Raw genomic sequence first — 27,753 nt, forward strand, 5'->3', positions numbered from 1 at the left:
GAGATGGTGTGACTAAAGAGCTCTGGCAGTAAGGCCCCAACAAGCGTCATGAGTAACTGCACAGGAGCAGAGACATGTGATATCTGCACATGCGCAAGAAGGCTGAGCATGCCCCGTGGGCCGCAGCTAGATCTCGTTCGTGGTAAAGAGTTCTTGCAATCATTATACATGTAATGATTCTAATAAAATGGTAAAATACTCTATAATAGTTATTGAGCATCCTTCTAGAACTATCTAGCACAGTAATAACCAAATCTCAATGTAGGTGAAGCTTTGAAATGCTGCGCTCTGTTTTTGACAAGCATGAAACAGCGCAAAAGCGTGCAGTTGTAATGAGAAAAGCGCTTTAGGTGCCGGGACTTTCTACAAGATTCTACGAGAGAGAGGCAGGTGCCTTTGCACGAGGCTGCAGTGGTTGAAAAAGGAAAGCTGGTGGGGTACCTTATGAAGCTGTCGAAGTCCGAAGCATCGCCTGGGTCATGCGGTTCCGTGTAGGCGATTGGAAACCAACCACACCTGGATCCAGGAAAGAGGCATTTCCAGGTTTTGCGAATGAGTCAACATAGATGGCGATGAAGACGCAATATATAGGCAACTTAGACCAAACAGTCCCACTCCTCTCAGTTGAAAAATAAAAACTACAGAAAATTTTCTCTCGTTAAGACAGAATTTCTTTGCGGTTTTTGACAGAAAACCTGTTGTGGCAACAGAATTCTCTGTAATGACTAAAATTTTCTGTAGTTACAACAAAGCAGTACTACAGACAACAGAAATATACTACACAAAAACTACAGAACCACAGAAAATTACAACAAAACAACAGAAAAATCTGACGTTGACAATAGAACTACTGAGTGTTTTGTCGTATTTTTGACATCTGTATTTTGTTTCGAAGGAGCCAAGGCAAAATTTATTCATAATTGTAATAAAACATGATAAAATGATCAGATAATGTGAACTGTACGTAAATAGTAGTTCAGAGGCACTTGTTTTAGCGCACTAGAAAATTCTCACCAATCACTTGAGATGATTATGATGATGTTTGGGCACTAAGAAAAATGACTAGAAGTATGAAACATTGCCCACACGACGGGAAAGAAAAATTGAAAGCGAAGTTTATGCACTTCAAGATATGTACGTCTTCGACGCAGTAAAGAAGGAAGCGATGGTTCAGGCTTAGCTGAGTATACGTAAGAAGCAGTGGCTTCTTCGCATATGTATATTAGGGAGTTTATCAGACCTGGTTCGGTGCTAAGTTGCACTAGGATCGCATCGGGCGTCTTCCGTAAACGAGAAATTTCAGAATCAAACTTTAAAAACCAGTTTATTGAACGTGCAATGACTGCTTACACATAATTCCTAGCATACTTTTCCATCGCCGTTGCAAACTCTGCTAAGTCGTAAAGTTAAAAATCACCCAAATCTCTTGATGCAATCCTCAAGAACTGTGCAGCTGAGCAGACAAATAATAGGACCTGACGGGTTTATTACGGCTCATTAAAGAAGCCAAGAGCCATTGAAATCAAGAAAATTTACTACAGCACTGCACGCGAGATACAAAGGTTGTGGGTTCGAGTACTGCCGGATAAACGTGACTATCGTCTTTTCTACCCTAGCGAAGAAACCTTTTGAATCACAATAACCTCATACAGATTTCTTATATTAAACTCATACTAAGCTAGTATAAATCTCATATAATCTCATACAAATATCATTCAACGTATGAGAAATATATGAGATTGTATGAGATTTGAGATTGGTATGAGTTTAGTATGAGAAATCTGTATGAGGTTATTGTGACTCATATAGTTTTTTCGCTAGGGTACTTTCTCCGGTCACGTAGTGTCCAGGCGATCATGCAGTTAACATCATCCACTAAGTAATGACAACACAAAGACAGTAACCTGTGCTATGGCTGCCCTACTGAAAAACCAAAAGTTCTACGGGGCAATAACCTCATAAAATCTAATTTAATCGCATAGAGTCTCATACGGTGCATATCCTTATCATAAAATAACGTACGTACATAATTTATGATAATGTACAAGAAACTATGAGAGCTTATGCAATTATATGCGACTTGTACGTGATTTCTTATGTGAATTGAGTGAGATTGTGTGAGAAAATGTGAGGTTATTGCCCCTTACAGTTTTTTCAGTAGGGTGGTAATGCGCTCCTAAATGTTTTTCCCTCAACTTTCAAGACACATGAAGCATCATAAAGCAACACACAGAAAGACATCTACAACATAACCAACTAGCTCGAGACCAAGTAATTCGCTCGTGCTTTTCTAGGTTGCGGCCATCGCTGGTTGCGTTACGTCAGGAACGGTGCATTGGACAGAGGAAGGATGCGCACCTGTTGTTGCGGAGGTTGACGCCGTACTGCCAGCCCTTGTTGCGTCCGCCGACCAGCGCGATCACGTCTCCCTCGTGAAAGCTGAGCTGGTGCTCTCCACTCGACAGGTATGCGTAGAGGGCGCGCACTCGAGGCCTGTCACCCGCGGCCACGCCTACCGCCACGCCGCCGCCACCACCGCCCACAAGGGGGCTTCCGCCGCCACGGCCAGGGCTCACTGAGTTTGACACAAGAATACATCTGCTCACAGACCAGAAAGCGACGGTTCATTAGTGATAATATGAAGAGATAGTTCGACAGAAAACAATCGTTGCTTTAGGCCGCCTTCTTTACTGGTATTAGGGCCGATCTACGACAGACATGTGCGATTCTAGTTTATTACAGGCTCACAACCAGACCTTCCGGCTCAGTATTCGTCTGATGCAAGTAATACAGCAAACCCGCCTCACAGCTGGTTGAACGACAAAAGGCTCGCAAGAATCTCATGGTGTGATGTAAAAGGTATATCACCATGAAGTATAGATATGAATGCGTTACATGCTCCTCATTTTGAGAGCGAATACATCACTTGTGTGATTTTTGCTGACTCCCAGCTTCTAAAGCGCGGTACTAATATGCTGCTTTACAGACCGTATCAATTCTTTACTGCCTAGTTTGACAGATGTTAAAAAAAAAACAGCATCGATCGATAGAGCTACGTTATCATCTGGACTTATGAGACGCCTCTTTTCAACAATTGGATGGAAGACTTACTGTCGGATTGCTGTTTTCCTATGATCTCTGACGAACCAGAGAGAAAAAAAGACAACGGGCTGGAAAGAGGGAAAACGACGCAGAGTCGTGGACAGCCTTTCTGTCCACGTTGTCCTGTTTCCGTCTAGTCCACTGTATTTTCTAATGCTAGTTCGTCAAAAAATAAAACATGGATAGAGGTTGAAGGTTGCGGCACTGATCTTTGTATCTGATCACAAGCAATATCACCTCGGGAATTCATGGCTACTGTACTAAACATTTAGCGGGAAGACACCAACAACGACGTTTATGACTGCTATCGCAGACACATCGTTCAGATAGCGCACCGTATTCGGCCGAGTCCAGGCTCGCAGTAGAGGAGGCCAGGTTGAAGTCGGACTTTGCGCGCGCCATGCTCGACCTGGGGGGCAGGCCGTACGGGTCCCCACCGATGAGGGAGCGCAGGTCGACGCAACTGTTGTCGGTACTGCGAGGCATCCGGCGAGAGAGGCTGCCGTACGAGTACTCCGGGTCCGAAAGGATTCCTGAACACGCGTACTCGCTGCTGCAACGCACCGGGAGCTGCACGGGAGACGCCGAATGGAGGAAGAAAGTGATCGAATTAACTTCTTGGAAAGATTCGATAGCGTTCATCATCATCCTCATCATCATCCTCATCATCATCATCATCACCATCATCATCATCATCATCATCATCATCATCATCATCATCAGCCTGACTATACCCACTGCAGGGCGAAGGCCTCTCCCATATTTCTCCACTTAACCCGGTTCTGTGCTAGCTGCAGCCACTTGACCCCTGAGAACTTCTTAACCTCATCCGCCCACCTAACCTTTCCTAACGCTTTCCTTCCCTTGGAATCCAGTTTGTTACCCTCAGCGACTATCGGTTATCCTCTCTTCGCACTACGTGTCCCGCCCATGCCCATTTCTTCTTCTTGATTTCCACTAGAATGGTAGTACTTTGTTATTTCTCTGACCCAATTTGCACGCTTCCTATCTCTTAATGTTGCCCCTACCATTTTTCGTTCCATAGCCCTCATAGCCCGATATCGTTAGTTTCCTCTTATACCGAGACACGTGGTCAGATTGTCGAGTTTACTTGGAGTATGGTGATCCCACGAGTCACATATAACGTGACCTCGGGTCTCGTGACTCATAGTAACGTGACTTTATGTGGTCATATAACTCGTCTGGGCACATGGTTCAAAGGGTTTGACACATGGGGTCATGTGACTCCTGGTAACCTCGCGAACTAACTTGTGAACACATTCTCATGCAACCATTTGGATGGCTGTTACACATAGGGTTAGTGTTGAATAGTGACTCACCTGTACTCACCTATGGGGCTGAAACGTGGAGGCTAACCAAGAGGGTTCTACTTAAGTTGAGGATAGCGCAGAGGGCTATGGAACGAAAAATGGCAGGGGTAATATTACGGGATAGGAAGCGTGCAGAGTGGGTCAGAGAAATAACTCAAGTTACTGAAATTCTAGTGGAGATCAAGAAGAAGAAATGGGAATGGGCGGGACACGTAGTGCGAAGAGAGGATAACCGATGGTCGCTTAGGGTACTAGATTCCAGGGGAAGGAAAGCGTAGCAGGGGACGGCAGAAAGTTAGGTGGGCGGATGAGGTTAAGAAGTTCGCAGGGGTCAACTGGATGCAGCTAGCACAGAACGGGATTAATTGGAGAAATATGGGAGAGGCCTTCGCCCTGCAGTGGGTATAGTCAGGCTGATGATGATGATGAGTGACTCATAGACTAACAGAGTAATGGAGGCTCGGTGGTACAAAAGTAAAACTTGGATCGCGATGTTGGAAATAAAGCAAGCGAAACGTGACTGCAGCGTAGACCTCCCCTCCCCTCCCCTCCCCCTCAAACACACACCCTCCCCCCTCCCCGGTCTTATATGCAAGCTCGCAGGCACGCAAGCACGTTCGAACACAGAGACAGAAAGCGCCTAATCACTCAAGGATGCTTTAAATGATGGCAATGAATACTTAGTTAAAACGCTGTTATAGTTACTCCCAGTAATTAATAGCCCCGCGAAGAAAACAATACTTCAGACAATTATTTCTCCGAGTAATTGGTTCTATATGTAAAAGAGCCACGCCTCCGCGTAGCGCAGCTGAGGAGTCCATCGAAAGTTCACTGAGAACGATGGCACGAATGTTAACGGACCCTAAAAAGTGTCCATTGAAAAATGATGTGGCCCGTACTTCCAAGATGCTTAGGACGTCTACACGTATCAGCCTTGTACCAAATTTCATCCAAATGCCCCACGCTGCTTCCTTCAGTCAACGTACCCGAAGTTCGGGCACCGTATTGAAGATCTTCCCGATTGACTCCGGCAGCGTCTCCCTGGTCCTGACAATGTCCAGCCAACCTTCGACGTTCTGCTGTAACAGCGCGTGACCCTGCAAGAGGAACAAATCCACCCGTTAATTAATCTCGTTATTTTAGGAACTGCAACTAACGGTAGCTTTTTTTTTTTAAAAAAAAAGGAGTCGACTCGCGGAAATTCCGAAAAACAAAGGCACGCACTTGTCCCCGAAGACTACCGATGAAGCAAAGCTTCTTAAAAAAAAAAAAAAAAAATCATCGGGGTGAATGTATTGCGATTCAGGAGGAAAATATGGACCATCAGCAAAGAAATATGAGGAACTAAGCGCAGGCTAACCACTTTGTACACACTTCACGCGGCCATTGTGCATTATTTTGCGCGCGGTTGCTCAAGAATGGTTTTTGTCTGCCCAGACAGACAGTTTAACTGGAAGCCTATATCACGAGTGATTCGTGAGCATATTCAAAGTTCATTTTTGCCATTAATGACGTAACTTGCGCAGGTACTTCAACATGCGCGTTGGACGAGTAACCATGAAGAACAGGGCATCGTGAATCGCAATCCGATCGAATAAAATTCGGTCATGTTATCTTCAGATGGGTTGAGCTGAGTTCATTTCAACCTAGGTGCAACAAAAAGCTGACAAAGATAAGCGTATTCATGTACCTGTTTAAGGAACGTTTGCGTAGAAAAAGTTTTAGGGTAGTTACTACAACCTCTAAGATAAAATTTGAGCGTTTTTGCGACACATTGAAGCAAAGCATTTGAGAAGTATTTGTACGCATGGATGTGCGGTTACAAAACACACTTTAGTTTTCTCACTAGCTAAAAAGAATTTTTCAGATGAAGGGAGAGAAGAACCCCGAGGGAGCTGTGCAGAGCTCGTGGCTCTTCTTTCCCTTCTTCTGAGAAATTCTTTTTTGGTTCGTGCCTCTCTTTCGCTTGGTTACACCGGCAATGACACCAGCAACGAAATGACTCTACCGCCGAACGGGCTCATAAAAGCAGCGCTCTGCAGTAAGAGCAGATTGACATACCAGCTCTGAAAGTAGAGAGGGAACCAAACAGATTTCAAAACAGGTGACGGAGTGAAAGCGGGGTAAAAAGATGGCAAGAATGCGCTTGCCTTAGCTGTGTAGGCGAGGTAGTGCTTAGCCAGGGAGCACTGTCGTTCCAGGACGAAGCCGAACCTCCGCCGTTCTTGCGTGATGGCCTGCGAGCAAGAAGGAGACAAGGTAACAAGTAGTCGACCATAGTGAACATTACATTGCGCAAAGCCAAGCGGACACAACGAAAATAGTGCACAGGTATTTCTTAACTCACCAGCTTAAACTAAAAAAAGAAGTAAATAACCAAGTGAGGGACTAAACTTCGGAGCTCCGTATGACTGAGACATACTGAACAAACTAGTAAATAGACAAGTATATCAGAGGTGGGCAGCCACATCAATGAGCCGAAGCATGCGACGCTATTGCTTTATATTAGGATGCAGAAACTGTCCCTGGCAAACTGTAAGGACACGAAGACGCGCAAACATCAATCCTAGCAACATTCGGTTTACTGGTTCGCGAAGAAAGAATAATGAGTGATTAATTTGCCTCAATAGACGATAAGAACTCGACTCTGCTCATTTCTCATTTCTTAATATTTTATCTCCTCCGCTTAGCACGGCAGTTGAGGAGGATACTTTTGTTACCTTAACGATTTACTTTTATCACCTTCATTTTTCCTTTTTTTTTTCTTGTTAACGCTAACGGCTTATATCCGCCCTTTTTTCCCATAACGAAATAGCAGATTCCCTTTTGTGTTTTCACGTTTCTTCTTGCAACGAATAACGACGTCCTGTTCAAACATTCATTTCAAAACCTCCATTCCTAGCATCTGGGTGTTAACGTGCGAGACAAAAGGTGTTCAAAGCTCCGACAGATAACTCCTTCCTCCACGTCCTTTGCCAAAGATCGATTTTTCATGAGGCTTCAACCAGAGCTTTGCCCAAGTAAAACCTTAGACAACGTCCTCCTTAATCGCGATGAATGCCGCCCAGTGTACCCGCCGCACCTTTTTTCCCGCGAAGCCACAACTGATTGGCGCGCAAAGCGAGCCTCGTAGCAACGCCTGCCTATCGAGAAGGGGGGGTCGTCAAAGGCTTTATCTGTATCAATGTTGTCCTTCCCCATAGAAAGGCACGCTGCTCTCGCAAACCGTGTGTGGCGAACGCGCTCTGTAGAAGACACCGAAGTGTTGAGAGCGAACTCGGTTTCATCCGTGACTCGCCGACAAGACCGACCGCACGCACGACCGACCTCACTCTATACCGCCTCGCTACTTTTTTCTTAGTTATTTGTCTGGACACCGTTCGCCTCCAATTTATAACGCTTACGGCCCCTCCCGATTGCTTGGACACGGCCGACGGAGCTTGCGCCATCTCTCGGAAGTGTATGTGTGCGCAGAAGGGTAAACGAAACGACGAAGACAATTCTGGGCGGACAACACACATTCCGCGGGTGTCGAGGAGAAGGTGAGCGCGAGACACTGGCGACCGTAGCCGGGACAATTTAATGGCTCGCTGGACAAGGGAAGAGGGAGGAGGGTAACCCTGCCTTCCGTTCCGGTCCAGAGGTGAAGACTTGGGCAATACGCGACCGTCCATTAATTCTCCTGGACACTGAAGAAGTCTCGGGTCTTGCAAAACGCACGGCTGCTCTTTGCCTATACTGGCGGAATTGCGTAGGGCCGAATGGCGACAGTCTAGCGTATGGAGGCGGTTGTATTTTCGGCCTCTGTGGCATAGGCAACACATTTGGGAGGTAAGAGGTGTTTCCTTTGATGCAACGAGCAGGCCATAGATAGTATGCCTGGCTTGACTTGGCTATAAGTTGGCGCTACCAGTGTCTCTGCGTTTGGGCGAAAGAAATGAGGACCGTATTTTGAAAGGCACGTTCGTAGGAGGCGGTGGTGGCTTTTCAGGTTTCGTTCTAATAACTTGAAAACGCATTTCGAAGTATTGCGTAAGAGCTTCTTCGGTTACGGTGGACAACGCGAGTCGGTAATTAGTAATGTTTTCTCCTCTCGCAAGAAAGATGCGCAAGCAGGATGGCGCACTTTGTGACAATGGAGAGCCATCTGGCCTTTCAGATTTCCGGTTCCAAAAAAGAGTTGGTACCGAAAGTGCTCTCATTACGAGAACTCGACGAATGATTATGAAACATGCGCATAGTAAAAATCGAAAAGGAAAGAAGGAAGAAGTACAATGTCAAACACGTGGTATTAGAAGAAAGAAAGTCCTTCCCCGTTTTGAGAGGGACTGGAGAGAGAGAGAGAAAGAAGCCTTAATGTGAAGAAAAGATGAAAGTTCGTCTATTTGAGATAAAGGTGCAGCAAATGACATCGCTCGAGCTGATTGCGGATAGCGCTTGGAACTTTGGCGGGCATATCGTCAGTACGAGGTGTCATTATCTCTGCAGCTACAGTTGTTATTGTCTTGGAATGCGAGATTTCGGCCGCAGCGGTGTTCTTGAAACGCGCAGCTGTGAGATGAGGCACAAGTACGAAATGGCCTGTTCACTCGAGCCTTCCACGGTGGGACAGGTGCAAGCTCATAGCTCATGACAGCATGCGCTGATAGACTGGAAAGCGGCTGATATAGTATTTTCTTGCCATTATACGGCTGCGTAACGTTCTCCTCTCATCTACGACCACGGAGCTTGCAATAACAGACCGCGTCGCTCGAGACCGGTAAAGAAAGCGCCTAGTCCCTTAAAACTCTGCTTTTCACGCAAAAAAGAGAGGCAAGACTGCAGCGCGATACGCCGAAACCGAAGCGAAGAGCATTTGGCGTGAAGGTCCCAAATGTGTCTCGAAGAAGCTTGTAGTCAAGGCTGTTTCAGTGTCAGGGCCCTAAAGTTTGTTCCGAGTACGCAAACAGGGGCGAAGAGGCATCGGGCACGAGATAAAGACGATGACTCTCATAGGCATTTACACAAGCAATCCGGTGTACGCTGGTTTAAGAGTTCCGCGTATGTACAGTCGTGAGCAAAAGTGGCATACAACACTCAGTTGGTGGCGGAGCTCGAGAAAACTGCCTCAACTTTATCTAGCAGCAGCTATCTAAGATCAAGATAATAGTGGCGATGCCCCATTTTATCCATATGCTTGTGTCGGTGTCGCTGTCTCTTGCTAGATGGTATTTCGATGCAGTTTTCCCGAGCTCTGTCACTGGCTGAGTGTTGTATACCACTTTTGCTCACGACTGTACATCTGTGGGCCCGCAAAGAGCTCACGGTGGTATCGTCTGTCAGCTTAGCGATTAAATATGCTTGATGCTTTTATTGCAAAAGCAATACTACGACAGCAAAAACGAGACTTCGGGTGCCCGCTGCTACACCGTGAAGAGGCGTAGCTACAGTCTCATCATAAAAAAATCAGCCTGCCATGACATTTGAATTCACGTACTAACCCTATGCCACGGGCAGGAGCTGCCAACTCGGGTCGCTCCTTTCATATGTGAGGGTGATATCAGAATCAGCCTGCCAGAACCATTTGCATTCTCGTTACCCCTTACGACATGCAAGCACGTCAATACTGAATGCTTGAAGCGTGACTTTATATGTAGGCTGGTAGCTTATGCTCTCGCTTCATACCCTTAAGTGTCCCCAATAATGCAGCACCTTACACTGATAGGGTGCGATAGGGGATTAATGTAGCAGGCAAAAGAAGCTTCCGCCGTTGCTTTCGCTATTCAACTAGGGTTAACCAGAGCCCTAAACCACAACTAATTTTTTCAACTGCTCTCATTACTGCATTCCAGTTGTTAACTAGGTGCTGCTGATTTCCGCGTTATCTGGCTAAAGTTTACGCCTTGCAGCGTAAACATTCGTCATCTACTATTGAGACCAAGCAACAACTTGATTACAGGAAGGAGTAATGCGAAACGGTACACTTAACGCGAATTCAAAATACGTATTCATTTCTACTTTTAGTTCAAACTCCTAAATACACTAAAAACCATGCACACTGAGGGTAACTGTATTGGGAAAAGTGCATACTACAATATGCCTTACAGCCGTCTTACCAGGTCATGTTTCAGTATTGTTTTCCTCTATTAGAAAATAACGACTCCATATTGTTGGAGAGTTAAAGGTAAGTGGAGTATTACACCCGCAGGACTTGACTGCATACTGCGTATTTTTCTTATTGCTTACTCCAGTCACATGATTAGGTAAAGACAATTCAGAGGAGAATTAATTAATTTGCACCCAGGAGATGCCCAATAGCGCACTGAGTATAGTTCGCGCGCCCATAAACAAGTTCGGTGGCTAATCCCAGACGACGTCCAGAAAACGAGGTAATTCTTTTCTTGTGTTTTTTTTTTTTTGCTACCTTAGTTTTTCACGAACACTTGATTGCGCGCGTGCATATTCCTGTAGTACGAAGCTCATTGCAACAAAGACCACAAATATTGATCAAGTTCCGACAGGTGCTGATATACTGAAATTTGTATACCAAGAACGCACCGCATATAGGACACAACGGGCTATACATGATGAACTTCAGTTCCACACGTTTCGATTGCAGTAGAAGGTGACATTATAAAGAAACTACGCACCTGCTTCAGGCTGCTCTCACAGAAGCCGTCCAGTTTTCCTTTCTCTTCCTCCAGGCTTTGCATTTGCTACAGGGAAAAGCATAATAATAAATGAATTGGAGGCGTCGTCACTAATTGTTCACTCAATCAAGTCTCAACACTCGGAACTAGAAGGAGGTAGAATTTTTACTTAATATGCGAAGTTCTAACAAACAGAACACCAACCAGGTTGCCTTTTTAAAACATATATTATATTGGCGGGACAAAAGCGTCTGTTTGAATAAGCCAGAAGTTCGAATTGACCAGATTTCACCGTAGTTAGATACATTTGAGAGTATTCTTCATTGGAGAATTGGCGCAAAGCAGCTCAAAGCAGCACAAATCAGCACAAAGCCGCACAAAGCAGCACAAAACACTAGAAAGCCCCGCAAGACATGAGAAGGAGCTGGCGGGACTGCACACCTTGATCTCCTTGTCGACGGTGTTGCCTCGGTTTCCAGCGCGGCTCTTCTTGCGTTGCTTCTTGACGATGGAGGCCACCTTGAGGTAGGACTCGTGGTGCGTTTTCTGCTGTTGCATGAACCGCTTCTGTTCGCTCTGTGAAGCCGACGAACACGGGATGGATTAGAGGTATACTGGGCGCTAAATTAGCTGGCAGTCTCTTGGTCATAAACAAAAACAAACAAACACAGGCGACCAGTTTTGCTACTGGACCATGCACACAATCTTCCGAAGCTCTTCCGAAGCACCTATATGTTCCGGAGAGGTGATGACGGCAGCTATTCAACCCTCAATGCATCTAGACCGTATGCCATTCCAAAACTATCCGACCAGGGCTTCACCGAGGTACACCTAACGGTCTGTGTATTATTGGCGAAGGCTATACATATTTAGAAAGAGCATTTGATATCTATACTTTAAACGCAGGAGAGGTGAATACTTGGAAAAACAGCACAATTTTGTGTATCTTCCGGTTAGTGTCTTTTGTTCGCGCTAGAAGGCTATATAAAGGCACTAAGGGCCTTTTGTGCCCAGCAGTAATCTGCTTGTTCCTTGTCGTAGAATTGGGACACCACCAAATAAATTCTTCACCATGCCGTTGGACGCACTGACAGCGAATTTCAAGAGAGGCTCCGTGTTTACATGTATACATGTGCCCATGAAGCAACAATAGTTGTATCCAACCTAGGAGTAAACCATATGCCAAGACGACCATTGCTTTGGTTTGATGAGTGATAATTTTTGCTCACAATGAAGAAATATTGTCAGCAAATGAAAAATGGTCAGCGCGACGTACAAATCTGACAATACGACGCGTACGGTGCGGTCCGGTAAGGGCAATCGACGAGGCAGGCACCTTTGTGAAAAGAAGATGACTAGTGCGGGGACGGATATATTCACACTTACGGCCACCACCTTGGCGTCCTTTTCTATGTTCGACTCCAGGGGAACGATGACGTCGACGTAGAATGCCTTGAGCTGCAAACGATCGGAAATAAAATTAGACCTCAAGCAAGTCAATATCGCCACATAACAGTACTACTGTAGAGCAGTTAGGGCGCTGTGGCCTACAATGGTGTATGGACTGCTTCATCGATGGCGTAATTAAATGTGGGATCATTTAGAAGCAACAAAAGTTCTAAGCTAAGGAAATGAAATATATGACATCAATTAAAGATTTTTTATCAAGAGATTATCAAGAGATTAAAAACGCAAACTTAGCACTTTTTTTTTATGAAATTTGACGGCGTATATGCTGTTCCCCTAGAAGCGAGATATATTTTTTTATTGCTTCACGTATACGCCGATAAAGATCAGTTATGAAAAATGCCTCTGACAAAATAATTTGAGGCGTTCAAGGGCATTATGACTGACGTTACAATTTTACAGTCAAAAAGGGGACAAGTCTGTAGCTGCACTAGGCTGCAGGGATCCCACTTTTTCCCATGCGTGTAAGGCCTTTAAAAAACTCTATAATCTGCTAAATGTTGGCATGTATATAGACGAGACCATGTGTCCTGGCACGGTGCTTCCTATAAGTTCCTTTTAGTGGCGTATTAACAGCACATAACCGCATAATTTACATGTCTCACTTGAGCCAACCTGTGGGTATGTACGAATGTTGCCACAGGGTAAGGATGAGAGGCCATGAGATAATTTTCGGAAAATATTTAGAATTTCCAGTGACATTTACAAGAGACGCTGAAGTAACTTATTGCTTTGCATAGTAGATGAAGTTGAACATCTATCGTAAACGAACCTTTAGCTGCTCGGATCGAATAACCACAGGGATTGACATATGGCCGCTGCCTGCTGCCCCTTCACAGCGTTGACGTCGTTTTAGAGCGCAGCTCTTTGACGCCCGTTCTTGGGTTTCGCTTCGGCGTCGCCGTCGGCCTCGTAACCAGCTTCGCCCCCCTTTCAGCCCCCCTCTTTCTGCGTGTCGCGGACCGCGCGTGTTATCTGATTGCTGCGCGCGCTCTCCCGTTCGCCGCTGCTTATACCGCTCCTCCTCCCCTCTTCCTGCGTGGCGGCGAGGGTGCTCTCCGGTTGCCGAAACACCGGCTCGCTATCAGCGGATCCCGGTGCGTGCATCCCAAGCCGAAACGCAGAGCCACGTTCTCTTCACTCGCTAGTGGCGTCAGCGGCATCAGTCAGTCGGTGCTATTTGTTCGTTGCGCAACGTTCCTATGGGCCCACGCGCTGCCTCCCGCAACCTCCCGATAACTTAATTGCTCTCTTCATTTCTCCGACCACAAAGCTTCTTTCATGACAGCCAAAGACTGTTAGTGGAGTGTTTCTTGAAGGAATACGCGTGAAAAATTAAAAAAAAGAACTTGTCTGTAATTGTACATACGTGTCTTGCTCCAAATCTTTGCCTCAATCTATCGAAAAGGTGAAACAGCTGATGAGCTGCGCTCAATTTTCGCATCAGAAAGTAACGCAATCGTCGGTAATTTTTTTGTTTCGTTTATATGCGTGAGCGACGAAAGCATATTCCCTGTGCAGTCGTTCGCTTCGGTCCTGACCCGCGAGAGTTAAAGTCTATGCTTTGCATTGCTTGAACACTCTGTGACAAGTTAACACGGCTTCAAGCAATACTAACCATTAGCAAGACAGAGCTGAATTACAAAAACAGAAACCTTGACATACGCAGCATTTGTATGCTTGCGGCAGCGACATTATTCTTCTACGTATGCGTTATTTCGGAGCCTTGCTCGTGCTGACGCGGTAATGCTCTCGCAGCATGCACATGGTGGGAAACCCGACGAAAGCACTTTTTTTTTGTGCAGCACCGGCTGTGAGAGGCGTTAAGTGCGGCTTGAGAGGTGCCTGGGCGGCGCTGCTGAGCCAACAGGGTTGTTCGGAGTTCTTACCACCGACCGGCATCATTCATCATTCAAACAGGAGAGCGAGCTCCTCTGAGCATCACCTGTAAGACCGAGCCTTTTACTTCTCTCGTTTATGTCTCGGAAGCTTAAGTTTGATTAATGCGACTGCGCGGACAGCATCATAGAAAGGAACCGACACTCCGCACTTCTAATACCGCGCAGCATTGAAGAAACTATGAGGCGTGTAGTGAGGCAGATAGCGATATGTAGTATGGTCGCCGTTGGACAACAGCGTTAAGCTTCGACAGCTAAACGCAGGAAATGGTGAGTGGCTGCCAGTCGGATTTACCTCCTTATTTGTAGCTGCCGCCCCTATGTCTCCAGTGAACCGCTAAAATTCTCGAAATATTGGTAGGTGACACCTCGGATGACGTCCACAGTATCGTATCGTCAACAAAGTTGCTTAAGATAACGTGGTGAAGCGGTACTATACCTCTGCCCTCCCACAGCATCGTCTGCTTGGAAAGCGGGAGCATACGACGCTGCGATAATGAAACTACGGATAAAACATTTCAAACATGATATGCTGCCAGATATGGAAGGCTAGATAAAAAGCGGAAACAGTGCCATATGCTTGATACCTCTAAGTCTTTGATACCTCTAAGCTCCCAAAATGAGATTGGTAGGTATATACGGCATATACACACAGACGATGCTTGCGTGAGCCTCCGGCATATTGGGAGCGCAGGCATATTGGAGCAATGTCTGTATCTGTATATAAAGACAAGTATATCCGGATGCTCCCTGTATGGCCATCCAGTCCACAACAGCAACGTTTGTACTGGTGCTCGGTATACAGAGAGAGCTTGTGTACAGGTACAACACGCACTGGCACCTGCTCGACATCGTGACCGCAGTTGACGCCAACGCCATAGCTTCAGCAACGCTGCACATTTTTAATGAGATTAGGCCTAGTGTCCAGAGCGCTGCGCTGCACATTACTGCATGCTGTCCGCGCATTTCGAGCTCCAGGACTCACTGCGATGCAAGCGCCCTCTGGAGTAGTATGCGGATACCTGGCCTAAAAGTGCCTGCCTGCTCGTGCATAATGAGGCGTGGAGAGATTAGTCGCCGGATATGACTAATTAAGATGGGCGAGCCAAACGCGAGCGTCCCTACTTCCAGCGTCGCCTGGCCTCATTCATATTGATTGAAGCTCGCGGTGGCGAGAGCGCTGAGCTTGCATACGCAGCCGTTGACAGCGCTCCTAGAGTTGGCGTGGCATTAGGCGGACGTTGAGTGGGCGTTAGAGGGAGAGGGGCAGCTCGACTATCCGTTCTGCAAGTTTGCTTACCGAAAGCAGCGCTCGCATTTAAAAGACAAATATATTTTTACGACACAGACAGTGCAGTTAGGCTAAGTGGTGCGAATTTCTTAAAGCAAAATAGCGCTATATGGTTCCGATTTGCATTCGAGATGCTTCTGTATGCTCGCCAAACGCCGAGAGTGACCTAACTGAAAGTGCGAGCACTATAGTTTTATATGTTTATTTGAGGTACCGCACATGAAGTATAGGTCTTACATGAAGCCGGTTACAATCGAAAAAAAAATCGAGTAGAAAATAATACATGACTTGCCAATGATAAAGCAGTTTCGCGCGTGACTTGCTTTCGGACAGTTATTGTGTTCACGATTTAGCAGCAAAACAATAAGAGTCACATCTCCTAAACTGTCCATACTTCTGCCCTGGAAAAGCTATTTTGAGAAAAGCTTTTTTGGTCCCCAAGGAGCGGATACTGATACTTCTATTTAGCTTCAAAAATTAGAAGTAATATAGATGCTGAAATTTTCCTCAGTGCACGTTAAACAACCCCAGGTGGTCGAAATTTCCGGAGTCCTCCACTACGGCGTCTCTCATATCCTGAGACCAAACCTTTTCTTTTGGGTATGCGAGGCTGTCCGGAAAGTAAGATTACAAAGCGCACCGGCAAGATTACAAAGCGCACCAGACTTTCGGCCGGTGCGCTTTGTAATCTTACTTTCCGGACAGCCTCGCATACCCAAAAGAAAAGGTTTGGTCTCAGGATATGAGAGACGCCGTAGTGGAGGACTCCGGAAATTTCGACCACCTGGGGTTGTTTAACGTGCACAGAGGAAAATTTCAGCATCTATATTACTTCTAATTTTTGAAGCTAAATAGAAGTATCAGTATGCGCTCCTTGGGGACAAAAAAAGCTTTTCTCAAAATAACGTTTCCAGGGCAGAAGTTTGGACAGTAAGATTACAAAGCGCACTGGCCTAAAGTCTGGTGCTGGGGCAGGTAGGTCACCGCCGCTTGCGGCGGGGGCTGGCCTGCCACCGAATTTTTATCTGTTGTAGGCCGCCATTGCACCTGCCACCGCTTCGGTGGTGGACGACGGCTGTTGCGGCGCGCGTCTTTCTTTTCCTCTTCCTTTTATTCTCTATTTTCTGTTCTGTCTGCACGAGGCAGCGGAGGTGGCTCAGCTACAGAGCCAGTAGCAGGCCCGTGCATTTTCTTTTCCTTCTTCCTACAGCCACAACAACAACAACCTAAAGTCTCTATGAGCAAGTGGAGAGGTGGCGACATCTCATGAAGCTTGAACCTCATGACGTCATGCAGTACTAGCATGGCCGGTTAGTAGACCTCGGAAATTTCGTTGCAGATCAAGGCTCGATCCCGCCAGATGGCGGAGAGCAATCCGTGGTGCGAGTGCGATTGTGTAGAGTTGAAATCAGTTTGCCGCAAATTCTCTTTAAAGTGATGTTTTTAGTCATTTTAGCTCTATTTAGAGTTGGCGGTTGTGTGATGAACAAGGAGGTTAGGAACACTGTGCAGGAACACAACGTGGTTAGTTTTATGCGCGGAGGTGCTAACAACTATGAAAATATATTTTATGTAGTTTTTATCCTCTCCCATTGAAGGCGTAATCCTGATATATGGCATCACCCCCTTTTTCAGTTGTAGTGTAACTTTTTACACAGTGCTAGGCAGGGTTTCGCGCATGTGAACCTGTTCATTTGAAGTGCCACTGCTCTTTGCACAGTCCCGAAATACATAAGGACATGCCGCATCAGTGTTAATGGCTCCTTTCTACGGCTCCCTTCATGGATGCACGTTTGTATACATGCACCTTGTTGCTCGTTTAATTGCCGACTGCTTAATTTGCACCTTTATTATCTCGCACATTAATTAGCATACAGTAATAAGCTACTACATGATTCACAGAGAAAGAAGTTCGTGTTCTTCATGGTGACAGAATTGATCGAATCGGTTTAATAATTGGTTTACAGGAACGGAAACGCGCAGTATCTGTCACACTTGTTCCGTGGACACCTTACCGTGCCGCAAGGGAAGGAAGGAAGGTGGGTATGAAAGCGGAAAGAGAGAAAGAGGTGCCATAGTGCAGGGCTGCGGAGTAACTTCGACCACCTTTGTATCTTTAAAGTGTACTGACACAACACAGCACATGAGCCCATTAGCGTTTCGTCTCCATCGAAACGTGGCCGCTGCGGTCGAGTTTCAACCGGGGAGCTCCGCTTCAGTGTCCGAGCTAACCCAGTCGGGCTAACCTTGTAACTTTTTTTCGTTGTAGACTGGCTTGAGGTATATGCAGATAAGGTAAGCCAGTCATATAATTTTCCTCTTGTTATATTAAAGGTGCGGTTTAGTCTGCTAATAAGGCTGGACCGGGAGCTAGACTGATTTGCTTGATACATACGGTCCTCGCGCGACTGCCAATCTAAGGTCAATGTTTTAGTGCGTAGCCTTCAAGCTGCAGTCACGGATTTCACTGGTGGCGGTCCGATTTTTGCTCTCTCTCTCCGTCAGTTTTAGGTACGAATGCGACGGTGGCGACGCCGCGAGCCTAAGTGGTGTTGAGCCGCGTTATGCGTCGTAGCCAATGAGAAAGCAGGGCGACCTCACAGCTGCAGCCAATGAGAGTGCGGCACATATCACAGTTGCGGCCGTCGCGGCGGCCGTCGCGGCGGCCGTCGCGGCTGCCACCGGTCAATGTTGTACAATTGCGTGTTACTCTGGACCAAGTATCCGCGTGTCACTCGCACACCCTCAAATTCGGACTCTCGATCCCCCCAGCGTCATCTCTTCTCGGCTTTCACAGACAGCAAACGTTTGCGCACGGCGCTTCCTAGACCCATGGGCTCCGATCACTCAACGGGCCGCTCGGTGATAACCATTGCAGAGGGTATGAGGACAGCTCACGACGCGCCTGCGCCAAGCTTTTGATTGGCGTCCCAATGGATGAGGCTGAGCCGTCTGGTACTGCAACGCAGGTTCACCGGCCTCGACGTGTAAAAATGCTCATGAAAGCATAGTAGGGGTAAGCAGCGCTACCTACATCGCATCTGAGTAACTATGCAAACTGGCTGTAATTTTTCTTAAGACCACATGGATATTATCCCCGCCAAAAGATCCTAACCTCAGTGCTAAAGGTGTGTACGACACCATTGCCGTGTCCGCGCTGCAATGCGCCCAACTAGCGAGAAGAGTACAGCGGGCTTCGCGCGCAATTTAGTCAACGGAGCGGCAATGGCTCCCCAGGGTGAACCAGAGGCGGCAGCTTCTCTGCCTTCGCTGTACCCCCCCCCCCCCCCCCCCCCCCCCCAGTGGTGCTCGCAAAGGAGTCGTCCTCGTCCCCGTGGGCTCCTGAACGGCTTTAATCTACGCGCAGGGTACGGCGCGAAGACCAGTTTCGGCGCTTCCGAGCTCACCACGTTCATCTGCTGATTCTCGATCTCCTTCTGCACGTCCACCAACTGCATCAGGGCTGTGCCTGCAAGGAGAAAGAGAAACGACCGCTTGATTTTCAAGTACCCAGGGGAAAGCGCCTGCGAAAAAAAAAAAAGCAATACGTTGAACAATCTGAAAGATAAAAGTTGGGAATACTGCTCTGGCTGTATGCTAGCCTTATTGTATACACGGCAATACCACATTCACAGTAATGCAGACGTTAAACGCTAGCAGGATTTCCATTGTGACTTTTGCGATTGTTTGCTTCTCGTTTTTTTTTTTTCCTTTGAGATTTGTGATTAAGCTACTCCGTCTGGCATGGTTTGGAGTATGCACTGCTACAGCGTACAGATGATATATGTCTTGCATCTTTGCGGTCATGATTGATTCATCGCTATACCGCAGAGATGATATAAGACCTGGGGCGTCTTTAATGGGTGGCAATTCCCAGTCGAAAAAGACCACAGAAATTTCTGTTGTACTACAGAAATTTCTATCGCGCTAAAAAAATGTTTGATGTTACTACAAATATTTCTGTCGCGACAACGGAACTTTTGTTGTTACGTCAGAACCTTGTGTCGTTACGACAAATCATTGTGTTGTAACAACAGAACGTTGTGTTGTTACGTCAGAGCATTTTGTTGTTGCGACAGAACGTTGTGTTGTTACGTGAAAACTTTGTGTTGTCGCAACACACAACGCAAAGTTTTGACGTAACAACACACCGTTCTGTCTGTTGCGACAACAAAACTTTGTGTTGACGCCGCAGAGAACACAATATTTTGACGTAACAACACAACGTTCCGTCTCAACAACAAAACGTCCTAACGTAACACAACCTTCTGACGTAATTGTCGCGACAACCCAAGGCATGTAGCGACGTCAGGTAGCGAGGTCACAAGAAAAATATTATGTGTTCTACAGTGGCAAGAAAATGTTTTTCGCGCATGTAGAACCGCCCTATTTTTCTTAATTCAACTCGGCGAACCTATACTCGATGGTTCTGCAGTGTTTCGAGGGCCGCCTGGAGCTCATGCGTCCGCAACTTGCGGCTCGCCCTCGTCATGTGTTTGCTTACGTTCGGTCTCGACCTATTGCTCTGGACGCGAACGCTTCTGTGCACGCGACTGTCATGACACCGCTTGCACCTCTTCTCTCTCGCGACCCCTGACCGCTAATTTACAAGCAACTTCCTTCACTTGAAATTGTGTACAATTCTGTCGCTCCGTGCGAATTACTCAAGCTTCATCTACACTTCTCTACTACGAGACTGGCAGCGAACGTCACAGCTCTCCGGGAAGCGCTGTTACACATGCACAAATTTTAATTAATCACGCAGCCCCAGGTGGGTTGGGTTTTTAACCCATGATCCGTGATTGTCTCGTATCGTTTTGTGTGCGTAAAATTAGGTTTTGAAGTTAGCAATAAACAAACATCTCCAAACAGAATTAGATGGTTTAACTTAACACATATGATGGTTTTATCAATGGAAAGATTTATTGAGCATAGGTTATATAGTGGTCCGTATTCCTAGTCCAGAGGCTAGTCGGTTTCTGGCGCAGCTATTGTCCTTTCCGTCGACCGGACCTGAATTCCATGGCCGTGCTGGGCAGCGTCTGTCAACTCCCAAAAGTAGGATCACTTATAACTCTAAATATAAGTTGTTGTGGCAAGGTCACGTTATAATCTAGTCACCTTTCCACAGAAGGCGCAATACAGATAAAACATTCCTTGGAGCACATGCAGGTAAGCCATTTTAAACATATAATAAAATTGTGGTGGTTCAAGCATGGCTTGAACCTAGTCATAGAGCGAAAGCGGTGAGTGTTGCAGAGAAATTTTCTGCGAACATCTGGATTTAATGTGCCGTTCGCTAAAATGACCAAACTCCGCTAACTGGCCCAAGAAACAGCCTTTTGAAGGTAGATCACAAGCTGCGTGCGACTAATAGAGAACGAACATTGAAAACTTCCCATTGAAACGGCGACCTCTCTTTAAAGCGTGAAAGACCACTCCGCTGACTGTTATCTGCGAAACTGGGAGAAGAATCGACGGACGACAAATATGACCGTTGAGCAACCTAAAGGGCCACAACGCATCTAAAGTGGGCAATTCGCCGTGAACTTAAAGGGGTCTTTACCGTATGAACCGAACCGGGGCACCGATACTGAAATGATACATCCCAGTAAATCGCGCCGGTTACCGGAAAGTGGGGACTGAATTACGGGGCATTTTATTTTCGGGATATACACATGGAACGGCTACACATCAAAGCGTGGATAAATGTTTAATATATATTTTTTTTTTGCGGTGCGCATGGGTGGCTGTTCATGTCATCTTTAGCAGCGGTTTATTTAATAATGATAATAGAGGCGATCGTCCACCGGCGGAAAGAATAAGTGATGTTGTAGAGAAACAGACAATGGAAAAGGAGAACAGGTTGTATACGAGGGAAAAAGATTGAATAGGAAATAGGCGCTTAAACAGGCTTGCATAAAATCACAGGCATAAAAATAAAAATGCATATAACCAAGTGAATTTTTTATTTGGTTGTTTTTGGTTTCATATTCTTGTAATAATCTGTAATCCTCTTTTTTTTTTTTTTTTGAGAGGATAAATCTGGCGCCACGTAGTGGTCCGTTAGTGATGCCTTAAAGAGCAAATGGCGCGCTAGTGGTGACAGCGGGGGAAGAGCATACGACAAAAGGAGTAATCTATTCATGCTGGGTGCCACTCGCCGTTTCCGTGGATCGACAATGACTGGCATCACAGTTGCTATGACAACTCTGGCATCTGGTGACTCGAGCGAGGGACTCGAACCCGCGACCTTCTCTGGTACTCGAGCCCTAGACGTTACCCGGGGCTCAAACAACCCCAGGCTTGAATTTAAGAGTAGAATCCTTGATAATACTTTGGGACTCAAAACCTCTAACTTTTCTCTCTCTCAAACCATTGACATAATGACACGTCACACTAACGTCACACAGCTTCCGGCACCATTTCATGCGGACAACCTCTGTGACAAATTGTGAGGAGGAGAATTCGTCTCATGAGCCCTATAATGCTTAACGCGTGGGCCTGTATTTCGAATTAATTTTCAGAAGTGTCGTTTCACATGACTGGTGGAAATGTGGGAACCGGAAGTGTCGGTCACACTCGCTTTCTGTCACCGGTTGCCGTGGCAACCAAACTGACACCCGGTTTAGATGTTTCCGCCAATTAGGTGACTCGAATTGAGGGGGAAAACGATGCGATTCGGAATAGGGGCCCCGGTCTCAGCAAGCGTTACACTAGCCACGTGTATGGCGCACACGTGGCTGCGTAGGCGCAATATAGGATATCTACATTGCTTGAGGGTTACCTTGGAAGAAGAGAAATACGATGAAGAGTATAAATAAGGAGCAGACCAAGAAGGAAAAGGATATATCGGCGGGAATGCATTTCTTTCTGCCGTCGTTTCCTCTGGGGATCACGCACGTGTACCGTCATTTTTTCTATTTTCACTCACCATTGTATGATTTGATACTGAAGAAAGATGGAAGCAATTTCTTCCCCGTCCTCCTCTTCATCACCCCGCTCTTTCTCCTTGTTCCGAATCATCGCGCTACATTCAGGCGTGCTTTCACGGTGGACTGCGCAAAGTCATCCGAGCGTACACGATAGCCGCTCGTTCACAAACTATATGTAGTGTATATGGTATCGGCCCTGGAAGCCCCTAATGTAGTTAGGTGGTGTGGGCGATTGCAGGAGCATCCAAGCCAGCGCATGAGCCGTACCCCAAAGCAGCAGCACCAATGAATTTCAATTACAACTCGTCGTCTTCGTCGTCGCGTATGAGACCGCGCGCTCGTGCGAGCCGCCACCCTCCTCTCCCCTCCTTTCGAAGGAAGAAACCATAATCAATATTTATACGAGCGTAAATATTAAATCGCTGCTCGGCCACTTTGCGTTACAAGCCTGCTCGGTCTTCCGCGCGCGTCGCCGCGTAATTAACCGTCCTTAATTGAAATCAATGAAAACGAAGCCTCTTGCTTTTCTCCATGCTCTCTCGACTACCTCCTCTGTTCTCCTCTTCATCTCGCTCTCGCAGCAGTGTTCTCCTCCTCTTCCTCTTGGGAATCGAAACACGAGGAAGGCTCGGCGAAATTGCTCGAGGCCAGCGCACGCTTCATGCCTGCAACTATCACAGGAAACGAACGAAGAAGAAGAAGCCTTGAATTATGGCTGTTTCGCGGAACACTGTCCCGAGCTTGTCGCGCTTTATTCTGTTCCTCTCTTTTTCTGTGTACTTAATACTCTTGTTGTATTCATATTTGTTTGTTTATTGAAAGCGGGATTTGGGAAAACGAGGCCTGCGCCCTTCTTTCGCTGCTGTCGCACATCGTCCGCGGCTGGGCATGCATGAAGAGTGCCGCGGAATAAGCGTGGGTAGCACGAAGTTTTCATCCGCCTTTCTCATCCGGGGGTCCTGCTCCTTCTTGCCTCGTTCTATCTTTTTCCTTCTCCATCTACCACACTGCGACCGCAGATTTTGGTAAACAGAGAAACAAGCAAGACAGCCAGCCAGGCCCGCATCGCAGACTGCGGGGGCAAACACTTTCTGAAACCGCTCGAGAAAGCGGTGCGGTGCCGCATTGTAAATTTATTGCGTGCGCTCCGCTGTCTGAATTGGCTCGAGATTGATTTCGTTGTGCGCTTATTTCTTCCTCCTCACGTGGAATAGCAGTTAACTTAACTGCGCAACTTTAATAAAAAGCTATATACAGGCGCGGTTGGGAATATTGAATGACGCGGAGCTGACCTCACGAGACGGCCAACACATGGTGGTTAGACAAAATAGTATAGGCGTGAGAATATTGGTTTCCGGCGCGGATGCCATATACATGACTTCGCTTCGTTAAGCCCAGTAAGAAACAAAGGAACGAACGAACGAAAAAACAAACAAACAAACGAACAAACAAAGAACGAATGAACGAACAAAAGCATCCTAACAAGCAAAAAAAAAAAAAGCAAATGAACAAATAAACAAAGATTATAAATAATGATAACGAAATGACACGATGGCTACAAATCTGTAGTGCGAACGCTAAAGCGTGGCGTATTTGGTTCGACAGCAATTAATTTTCTGTGGAAATACTACGTTTCATTTTTGTGCAAAGTCAAGCAGCCGGAAGAGAATCCGGATTTGCCCAGGATTACCGCTGTACTATGAAGTCAGCGTCTTTTGAAAGATCGCTTACGACAGTGACAGTTCGGTTTAGACAAGCTGATTACAGCGCATCCGTCACATCCATCCGTTGTCGCCATAACATTCCTCCTTCCACGGCAGCCACCATCCGGGTAGTCGTCATGGCAACAATCTCCGGTTGCGTATTCCTTTCTGACCATAACCTACCATATACTAACATAGCCTTCTATTTTCGCTTTTTTCTTCTCTACACTACCTTAAGAGCGGAAAAGGTCATTTCGCTTTATTTACTTTGTCACCTGCCAACCATGATAGTTGTTATGCGGATGACGACACCGACTTCCCGAACCCGAGGGACGAGCTCAGCCGGGCAACCACTCAGTTGGTATTCCAAACCAATAAAGAGTGCATAATCGAGCGATGATCGAATCAATTAACGAATAATTTCACAAAAGAGGGGCTACGAAATTGATTTTTAGAATATAGCCGCACCTAATGACGCACCACATTTTGTTCAATCAACACATGAGGGCCATACGAATCTCAGCTCGTTTCTTATTTTCGGATGATTTCTCATGCACCATCGACAGTCATGTAAAACCGTTCCACGAAAACTTAGCCTTCTATCTAACCCTACCCTTCATCATAGCCCACGCTTTCCCGTTCGCAATCACCGACGCTTCGAAACCTTGCGTCAGAGACCGTCCTTCATCACTTACTGAAGTTTCCCACTCCGCAGCAACTGAAAAAAAAAAAAAAGAGTAGAAAGAAAGAAAAGCTAACGAGAAGCGAAAGCCTGTTTTCCGCCCGTCTGCTTTTCATTAAACGAAGTTCATTTAGGGCTCGTTGCGTTAAATCCGGAGAAAACCGCCGCCGAATTACGACAAGCCTGGATGAAGAAGCGAAGGAAATCCTATCAGGAGAAAGGTATATGAACGGGGCTGGGAATTTGGGAACCACGCTCAAATAAGGTGAAGAGATTTATTTCGAAAAGAAATAACAAAATTAGAAGCAATGACGAGGAGCGCGTACAGAGAAGCAAGCATCAAAAATGGACGTAGCAGGCGCGGCCGCAACTCGCTCAGACTTTAAAGAAGGACATGCGGTGCGAATAATTGATCACCTCCTCCTTCGTTTCTCGCACAGAGACAAAAAAAAAAAGTGAATGAAATGAAGAACAAGAAATCGACCTAGCGTAATCAGCTATGCAGGCTGTGGAATGTTTCATTAAGCGCCGAAGTTAAGAAGCGCTCCACGCAGCGACCGTGTTTCGAAAGGACGCCTGCAGAGGGCGCAGCGCAGGCTTTTTTGTTCAGTTAAACGAAGGCGCTTTACATTTAGGGGATACAAGGATGGATCTGTGAGAGCTAAATGTTAACAAAGAAAATTGGGAGGCTTAGTGAGATTTGCTCCTGTTGGAAGCAAGGACAGCGAATGCCATAGATTCTATTCTTGTACAGTGTGATGTTTGCGAGTAAGCGACGCCCGAAATGATATGCGAGGCGCTTTACTGCATAGGAGTAGCCAAGGATAATTAGTGTTAAGAAAGCAAAGTATGTTTAAGGTCGTCAAGAGGATGGCTGTAGGAAAGCGGATTAATAGTTTAATTTAGCTGCGACAGCACAGAAGTCTGAACTCCGCTCGCCTGCTTGTCCCCTTCTGCTACCAGCCGCACACGTCGAGTATGTTGTTGTTGTTGTTGTCCAAATAACTTATGGCACATACCCACAGAGGGGGATCGGCCAAGAATTGGGTAGCAAAGAATTTTTTTTTTTAATATACCTGCATAAAAAAAAATGATTTGAGGGGTAGAGCAAAGGAAACAAAACGGGAAATAAGTGAAATATAAAATGAAAAGTGGTAACACTCACGGGAGATTGACACTACAATTGTAGAACAAGTGATGTTTAAATATTTAGCAAGGCAAACGATTTGAGTCCAGTGAAAAATTTTGCATGGCGGTAAACACAGACCTGTGACTGTGCCCAAGGATGGTGGCGCCAAATGATAACAATGTCGGGCTGCTTAAACTAAGGCCAAGCTGTTGCAATGGCCTTTCCATCAACTGTTTTCTCAGCGTAGTAAAGCGGCGGCAAAACAATAAAAAGTGATCTAATGTTTCTTGTTCACCGCAAAATGCGCAGACGGGAGACAGTGCCAAACCAGACCTCTAAAGATAGAAATTTAAAGGTGGGATACGGCATCGCAGCCTTGTTAGTGAAATCTCAAGTTGCCGTGAATGACATAATTTTCTATTCCAAGAATAATTTAGATGCAGGTAGTCATCAGATCTTAAAAGATGTCCATTTTTCATATTTAATAGGACGTTTCTTCGAAACCTCGCTGCGGTGATGTACGCGGTCGCCGGAAGGATAGATAATACGGGGCCATTAAGGGACTCTTTTGCCAAATTGTCAGCATATTCATTTAAAGTCACATTGCTGTGGCCTGGGACCCATACCATATGTATAATTTTCAAATGTCTAGGGATCAGGGAGACAAAGGTTTTTACTATTGCAGAATCCACCGACGAAGAGAGAGATGAACACAAGGATAGAGAGTCGGAAATTACTGCCACTTCAGAAAAAGAGGAGTCTAATTTCCGTAAAGCGAGTACCACCGCCAGAAACTCCGCCTCAAAAATTGGGGTGAAGTCCGGAAGCCGTACAGAAAAAGACCAGTCTAAATGTGGACAATATATACCCACACCCGCCTTTTCATTACTTTGAGATGCGTCAGTAGCTACAACTAAACTATCAGAAAGACTTCTTAAATGATCTTCTAATAATCCGTTTAGAATAACGGATGATGATAAGTATGTGGAGCCGTCTTCTTCAGCGATTGACTTACTTCTTCTTCATCTTCATCATCATCATCATCAACATCATCATCATAATCCTGACTATGCCCACTGCAGGGCAAAGGCCTCTCTCATATTTCTCCAATTAACCCTGTTCTGTGCTAGTTGCATCCACTTGACCTCTGCGAACTTCTTAACCTCATCCACCCACTTAACTTTCTGCCGCCCCCTGCTACGCTTTCCTTCCCTTGGAATCCAGTTTGTTACCCTAAGCGACCATCGGTTATCCTCTCTTCGCACTACATGCCCTGCCCATGCCCATTTCTTCTTAATTTCCATTAGAATGTCAGTAACTTGAGTTATTTCTCTGACCCACTCTGCACGCTTCCTATCTCTTAATGTTACCCCCTACCATTTTTCGTTCCATAGCCCTCTGAGTTGTCCTCAACTTAAGTAGAACCCTCTTGGTTTGCCTCCACGTTTCAGCCCCATAGGTGAGTACAGGTAAGATGCAACTGTTGCATACTTTCCTCTTGAGCGATACCGGTAAGCTGCTAGTCATAATCTGCGAGTGCTGGCCAAATGCGCTCTATGCCAATCTTATTCTTCTTGTTATTTCCT

At 46.1% G+C, this 27,753-nt stretch overlaps 1 protein-coding gene across 1 annotated transcript in view; it reads right to left on the reverse strand.

Annotated features, from left to right (window-relative positions):
• The window catches only part of IRSp53 (Insulin receptor substrate 53 kDa), a 152,550-nt gene that overhangs the window by 4,782 nt on the left and 120,015 nt on the right, over positions 1–27,753 (reverse strand). The window contains exons 4-12 of the mRNA XM_084604513.1: positions 19,126–19,187; positions 12,449–12,520; positions 11,504–11,638; positions 11,063–11,128; positions 6,584–6,670; positions 5,420–5,530; positions 3,438–3,672; positions 2,359–2,575; positions 442–516 (exon numbers count right to left, since the gene is read on the reverse strand). Coding sequence (XP_084460639.1) covers positions 442–516; positions 2,359–2,575; positions 3,438–3,672; positions 5,420–5,530; positions 6,584–6,670; positions 11,063–11,128; positions 11,504–11,638; positions 12,449–12,520; positions 19,126–19,187 — 1,060 coding nt within the window. The remainder of the gene's footprint in view (positions 1–441; positions 517–2,358; positions 2,576–3,437; positions 3,673–5,419; positions 5,531–6,583; positions 6,671–11,062; positions 11,129–11,503; positions 11,639–12,448; positions 12,521–19,125; positions 19,188–27,753) is intronic.

Source organism: Amblyomma maculatum, chromosome 5, assembly GCF_055883805.1.
Source record: "Amblyomma maculatum isolate TAMU_Amacu chromosome 5, ASM5588380v1, whole genome shotgun sequence".
NCBI lineage: Eukaryota > Metazoa > Arthropoda > Arachnida > Ixodida > Ixodidae > Amblyomma > Amblyomma maculatum.